This window comes from Pistacia vera, unplaced genomic scaffold, assembly GCF_008641045.1.
Source record: "Pistacia vera cultivar Batoury unplaced genomic scaffold, PisVer_v2 Contig317, whole genome shotgun sequence".
Lineage (NCBI taxonomy): Eukaryota > Viridiplantae > Streptophyta > Magnoliopsida > Sapindales > Anacardiaceae > Pistacia > Pistacia vera.
Window position 1 is genome coordinate 153,743 of NW_022196132.1, and position 6,000 is coordinate 159,742.

General features: G+C 39.5%; 3 protein-coding genes across 3 annotated transcripts; 1 reads left to right on the plus strand and 2 right to left on the minus strand.

Moving 5' to 3' along the window:
* Positions 1-349: 349 nt before the first annotated feature.
* LOC116136529 (vicilin GC72-A-like) lies at positions 350-986 on the minus strand. Its single transcript, XM_031422220.1, has 2 exons — positions 686-986; positions 350-561 (listed from the first exon to the last, which is right to left on the minus strand). Exons 1-2 carry the CDS (start codon positions 984-986, stop codon positions 350-352), a joined length of 513 nt encoding a protein of 170 aa, XP_031278080.1.
* A 159-nt stretch (positions 987-1,145) lies between these two features.
* On the minus strand, positions 1,146-3,164 carry LOC116136530 (vicilin-like antimicrobial peptides 2-1). The gene is made up of 4 exons (XM_031422221.1): positions 1,898-3,164; positions 1,718-1,809; positions 1,434-1,514; positions 1,146-1,331 (listed from the first exon to the last, which is right to left on the minus strand). Exons 1-4 carry the CDS (start codon positions 3,162-3,164, stop codon positions 1,146-1,148), a joined length of 1,626 nt encoding a protein of 541 aa, XP_031278081.1.
* Positions 3,165-4,750: 1,586 nt separating this feature from the next.
* Positions 4,751-5,922, plus strand: LOC116136531. Its single transcript, XM_031422222.1, has 3 exons — positions 4,751-5,254; positions 5,588-5,725; positions 5,826-5,922. The coding sequence occupies exons 1-3, from the start codon at positions 4,926-4,928 to the stop codon at positions 5,920-5,922; spliced, it is 564 nt and encodes a 187-aa protein (XP_031278082.1). The 5' UTR covers positions 4,751-4,925.
* Positions 5,923-6,000: the final 78 nt, after the last annotated feature.

Genomic DNA, 6,000 nt, shown 5'->3' on the forward strand with positions numbered 1-6,000 from the left:
AAACAGCCATATCAGGGCCTCCCGGTCACAGTGGGCTGCCCACGATGACTCCAGGTGACTTCCAGTGACTTCCCGCAGTGGCCGGCGGTGGTTTGGCTGGCAGCAGCAGGTGGGTGCGGGTGGTGGATAAAAGGTGTAAACTAAATATGCATATTTTGCAGCCAAATGTTTTGAAGGACAAAAAGAGATTCGTGGCACAAAGCAAACTGCTACCAAAGCTTGAGTACTTACATATATGTACAGCTCTCTCTCCCTCTGATTATATTACATATCGCACTTTAGAGACCTTACAATACATATACATACATGAACTCTTCTCTCTAGTTATTTATTTGTTTCATTCAACTACTCAGAAACCAACCAAGTCCAAAACTGATGGCAAAGAGTGCCCTTTCCCTTCCTCTCTCTGTTGCTCCCCTTCAGGCCTGGCCAGTTCAGGCCCTGCCACAAAATATGATTCCTTGGGGTTGTCACTGATAATCCTCTCTATCAATCTTGCAGGTACGTTGAACGCGATTTCCATGGCCTCTCTCTCCACTTGGTTCATTATGTTAATTTTCCCTTCATATCAATAGAGCAGATATTGAAACTCTTAGCTTGTAACTATAATTATCTAATTCTGCCAAAAAATATTACTTGATTAATGCTAATTTTCTTATATGATCTTTATTTTTATTGGTTTTACCTGCAAGGAAGTTTCTCTGGTTGTTCAGGGCATTGATTCCAAACCCAACTGTTCGCAGATTCTCATTTTGAGCAACCAGGGCTATAGGATGACCTGCCGGGATTATGAAAACATCACCTGGAGACAATTCAGCTGTGAGTTTTTGAAGTCTTCCACTACTTTCTTCTTCCTCTCTTTGTTCTCTTGGCTCCTGTGATCCTTGGCCTTGATGTGAAAGATGTGGGCAACCCATTTCTAAGCGTCCCCTTCCTTCTATTACCAGAACAATTGTTGTGGTCTTGGAATTGTAGTGTGGAACCATCATTCCTCCCTGCAAAATGCAAGATATGTTGGTAACACAGTAAAAAAAATGTATGCGTTTACAATGGAAGTAGTTGCTTTCTTTACTTGGTTGATGTCAACATAAGTGACAGAAACTCCCAGTTCTTGTAGTTGCTTGGGATTCTCATTGGGAGTGGCCTCAAAAATTATTATGATATAGAGGTTCTTTGCTAAGCAGATTGAACGGACTACCAGATTCACTGCTTGACTTCTTTGGTGTAGCGTGTTGACTTAATGCTTTAAGCTGCTCTGGCGTGGCTCTTCTGATTGCGCCATGCTGCCTCTGCTCCCCCTCAAAGAGCCTCTGTAGCTGGTCACTTGGTGTCTGGTAAAAAACAAATCGAAAAGTCAGAAACAACCGGAACTAAAACAATAGCCAAAATATTATTCAAATAAAAAAAATAAAAATAAAATTAAACAATTCTACGTTTAGAGCGCGCTGGAGGATGTCATTGCTGAAGACTCTGTAATATGACTCTGGATTTCCACCTCCAGCTGCAAAGTATTTCTGCACCGGAAACAAGTTCAAAAATTATATGTGTAACAGTGTTGACAATCAGAGAAGAAATAATGAAGGGAACGAGGAACTAATGTTGAATAAGTACCCTAAATTGGCTAGGAGTGTTAACAGGATGGAAGAGCACCGGCAACAAGTTCAAAAATTATAGCTAATTGTAGCTTTTCACTATTCTCTTGGTTAATTAGATATACAGTAACCCCTGCAGGAACTCTAAGCATATCTCCAAGACCCATGTTGAAGGATTCCCTTCTTTCTTGTGACACAAGAGTAATGATTCCCTTTCCTGTAAAGAGGGGAAAACAGAATTAACCAACCATGCATGTTTTAATTGGATAACAATTGAAATTCTGAAAGAAATACTCTTGGCTCACCTCTTACAACAACCGCGATAGTTTCAGCATCAGAATGGTGTGGGACAACTAATGTGCTAGGATTAGCCTCTGTAATGACCAATCGGTAATTGTCGATGCCACGAAGAAGTTGAGATCTTTCGCTAAACCTCTGTAAAACCTTGATATGACCCTCTTGGGACTTGAAAAGATAATGGAATCTCTGTGCGTGGAAGTAGTAAGGATTGTTCCTCTGTTGCTGCTCTTCTCTTTGTGGATTTTGCTCGCCTTTTCGCCTTTTGTCCTCTTTTTCTCTCTGTTGCTCGCACCAGCTCTTGCATTGTTGCTGATGTTGCTCCCCTCTCTCTTGCCTTTCACATTGTTTTCGGCACTGTTCGTATGGTTGATGCGACCCATGATAGTTTTCTTCGCCAGCACCTCCATTGCCTCGTAGTAGTTGACTTATTTCTTCCTGTTGTAAATTCCTTTTCGTGCCCTCATATTGTCTCTTGCACCTTTTCTTGCACTGTAGCTCTTGCCTAACCGGTTGCTTCTTGCATAGTTGCATGCATTGCTCGAATTTTTCTTCAGGGTCTCGCGATGAGTAATCGTGACGACTGACTTCTCGCTCACGCTCTCTGTCTCGCTCTCTTTCTTCTCTTTCGCGTTCTCTCTGTCGCTCTATTTCTTCTTGTTCTTCTTCTTTTTCCTCCTCTCGTCGCTCTCTTTCTTCTCCTTCCTCCTCTCGTCGCTCTCTTTCGCGTTTCCTCGTTTGCTCTTTTTCACGTTCCCTCTGTTGCTCTCTTTCCCGTTCCCTCTTTTGCTCTCTTTCACGTTCCCTCTGTTGCTCTCCTCCTTCACGCTCTCTTTCTTGCTCTTGATCTCCTTCTTCCCGCTCTTGTCGTTCCCTTTGCTCTTTTTCTCTTTTTTCTCGTTCTCGTTCTATTTGCTCTCGTTGGCGTTCTTGTTCTTCCTCCCTCACTTCCTCCACACAGCGTTGCTCACACTGCTGCTGTTGCGTCCTCCCGCTTTCCTCCGATTCACAACGTTTCTGACACTTCTGCAGTTCCCGCCGAGAGCCCTCCCCTTCCCATGGAGTGGTACCTGCATACTTCCTGTCACAACGAGCTGCGCAATCAAATAAGCCTGGAAAATCCTTCTCCTCCCGACGGCATTGATCTACGCATCGGCCGAGGTCCGTCCTCTGTCTAGAAATCCCATGACCTAGTGACAGCAACCCAGAAGAGAAATATATGGTGAAGAAGAACCATAAGAATAACGGATAAGGAAACTTAGTTTTGATCACCATTGTTAGCTTCAGGATAGTTGTTAATTAAATGTAAGACAATCCACTTCCTGCATTTTTAAGTACAGAAAGCTGGGAAGCTATGCATGCTGATGCTCTTAGATGTTAGTTACATTTGGCCTTCTGATTCCTATGCAAGGAGACAGGTGTTTTATACTTCCACCATATTTGAAACAAACAAGTTCAATGACATCTGATATTACCTCATTACATATATAACTATATATGCAGCGAAGCGATGGTGTTTGATTCGGAACGGTCCACAGCTGATTATGAACGGCTCCAATGTTGATTTTCTGAGTGCTGGACAGAGTCAGACAGACAATGGTGTAATGGCTCCGAGTTTGGATCAGCTGACTCATTGTCCGATTGTATAAGCACACTTGACAGCTCAAGTGCACACGTGTTGATGTGCATGTAATGAAATCGACAAGTATTCATTCACTGTTGATAGGGACCGTGATTCTCAAATCTCACCCAATAATATAGCATAATTTATGAGTAATCCTAAATACATGTATTAAAGTTATAAATAAACAACTACTGTATATTGATACTTCTTTTTTTTAATAACCAGGGTCGGATGATCTTGTGCGTACTTTAACTAATCTTCAAAACCTATTAAATATCCTATAAACTTAATATACCCAATGTTACAAGATAAATGATTAATCTCCAATGCTCATTAAATACTTTACAGACCTAATGTAACTAATATTCTAAGGTAAGTGACTAATCTTTAGGGTCCATTGAAACCCTACAAACACAACATATCCAATATTTCAAGGTAAGTGACTAATCCCCATAGCTCGTTGAATATGCTACAAACTCAATATTTTAAGGTAAATTACAAATGTGATACGTGACCCCAATGTTTGAACTTAAAAAATAAATAAATTGAGCAAGCTTTTTTAACCGTCAGACCAACCTTTAGTGTTTATTGATACCATTTTTGCTAATAAAAAAAAAAAAAAACCAAAACATTTTATTAGTATTTTAATATTTTATGTCAAATTAAAAAATTACGATGGTTGTTTAGCAGGAAGAGATGTTTCTCTATAATTAGTTATGATGTAACCTTTCAGGAATTTTTCCGAATAAATTCCAATTGTTCACTTATATGTCGTAACCCCTAATGTTGGGCTGAAGGCGAGTCCTCATGATTACTGGCCCATACAGGATGTCAGCTCATCGTATTTTCTAAAAGCCTAAAGAGGTAAATACAGGCCCAGTTTTTGCTCTCTGGGCCCATTGCATTGAATTTACCCACAATCTATTTTTAATTTACTAATGTAAAGTAAAAAAATAAAAAAATAAATACCTTAAACCAGTTCTAACTTGATTAATAATTACAAAGGAAATTGAAAATACGCGATCCAGAATATTTTTCTTAATAGATCTCTTTAACAATTCTGGTAACACGTGGGCTCCACAGAATCCAAGCCACAACCGTTTGCATAAGAAAACATGAAAATTAAAACCGTAAAAGGCGCGAACTCAATGCCAAAATCCCAACTAACTCGGAACTCTAATCACACTATTAACTTCTGCCTTTAACTCTGCTTACTACTTCAAACCCTAATCACCTTCCTTCCTTCTTTAGAACATCAACATCTTCAAGAATCACAGTCTCAAATTATGCTCACCATAAACCTTATACATATCCTTTTCAAGATTACTCATTAATCTCATTAATTACCCAATTCTTTTCTCTTCCAAGAAACCTTCACACAAAGGCCCTAGTTGAACTTGAAGCTATCACTGATGTCTAGAGTGCGCACTCGGGTTATTAGGTCATCGAGCCATGGAGAGTTGGGAGTGTTCAACCAGATCCGTCCCTTTGAGTTTATGTCTCCGGTGGGTTTGTTGGAGATCAAGAAACATCCTGCTCTTGTCAACAATAATGTGAAGCCACGTGAGGAGAAGAAGCCTCACACTCGCCGGGTTACATGGACGTGGGGTTCGCCTGAGAGGAATGATTCGGTATCCAAGAGCAGAAAGAAGAAGCTGGATGAAGGGTTTTGTGCCTTTCTTGAAGGTTGTGCTTTGTGCAAGAAGAAGTTGAAGGAGAATGTAGATGTGTACATGTATGGGTAAGTCTTTTGTTCTTCATTCTTCTCTCGGTTTTTTATTTTTCTGTTTAGTTGGTTACATAGTGTTTTGGTAGACAGAAGCGCATTTTAGAATAAAAATATATACGAATTTATTAAAGTACTTTCTGAAAGGACTCTCAAATACATACCAAAACTCCATTACACTGCCCTTGCAGTTCTGGTTCAGCTTCTTGGTTCCCTTTATTTTATTCATAACTAACTTGTTATTATGTGATTCTGCATAAAATAATTTGGTATTACATAATCCATTGAATGAAGCGATCAAAATTACCAGTCAAAACAACTGATGGCGTTAAAACTTTGGTATTGCAGTTATCTAAGTGCATTTTGCTCCCCTGAGTGCCGAGATGATCAGATTGCTTTGGATGGATTTGATAAAGAAGTTTCTAAGGAATCAACAAAAATCACAATGGGTGGAATGATCAGGACAAAAGACAGATCAAGGCGAGGGTTTGTCACAAATAGAATTAGATAATTCAGTAAGAGTTCAATCGTTAACTGAAGAGATGCATAGCTGTAAGGTTTTTGCATTCAGCTTGCTCTTCTGTAGGAATGGTTATTGTCGCACAGAATTCTTCATAGCTAGCATGTCAATGCATGTGTTTTGTGCTATTCCAATTGCTTCTTGTGAGAAAACTAATGCTTAAGTTTCTTTTGTTAATGAAATTTCTTCAATTTGACATTATATCAGTTGTATTAACTAATTTCTTATTCCTTTTATTAAC

What these genes read in the sequence shown, in the direction of transcription:
- LOC116136529 (XM_031422220.1), bottom strand. Translation starts at nt 986, where the DNA reads ATGGTTCCACACTACAATTCCAAGACCACAACAATTGTTCTGGTAATA. An exon ending in CCAGAGAAACTTCCTTGCAG is followed by an intron (nt 562 to 685) that starts GTAAAACCAATA and finishes ATTGATATGAAG; the next exon opens with GGAAAATTAACATAATGAAC.
- LOC116136530 (XM_031422221.1), bottom strand. Translation starts at nt 3,164, where the DNA reads ATGGTGATCAAAACTAAGTTTCCTTATCCGTTATTCTTATGGTTCTTC. An exon ending in TATCGCGGTTGTTGTAAGAG is followed by an intron (nt 1,810 to 1,897) that starts GTGAGCCAAGAG and finishes CCCTCTTTACAG; the next exon opens with GAAAGGGAATCATTACTCTT. An exon ending in TCCTCCAGCGCGCTCTAAAC is followed by an intron (nt 1,332 to 1,433) that starts GTAGAATTGTTT and finishes GTTTTTTACCAG; the next exon opens with ACACCAAGTGACCAGCTACA.
- LOC116136531 (XM_031422222.1), top strand. Translation starts at nt 4,926, where the DNA reads ATGTCTAGAGTGCGCACTCGGGTTATTAGGTCATCGAGCCATGGAGAG. An exon ending in GTAGATGTGTACATGTATGG is followed by an intron (nt 5,255 to 5,587) that starts GTAAGTCTTTTG and finishes TTGGTATTGCAG; the next exon opens with TTATCTAAGTGCATTTTGCT. An exon ending in AAAGACAGATCAAGGCGAGG is followed by an intron (nt 5,726 to 5,825) that starts GTTTGTCACAAA and finishes GCTCTTCTGTAG; the next exon opens with GAATGGTTATTGTCGCACAG.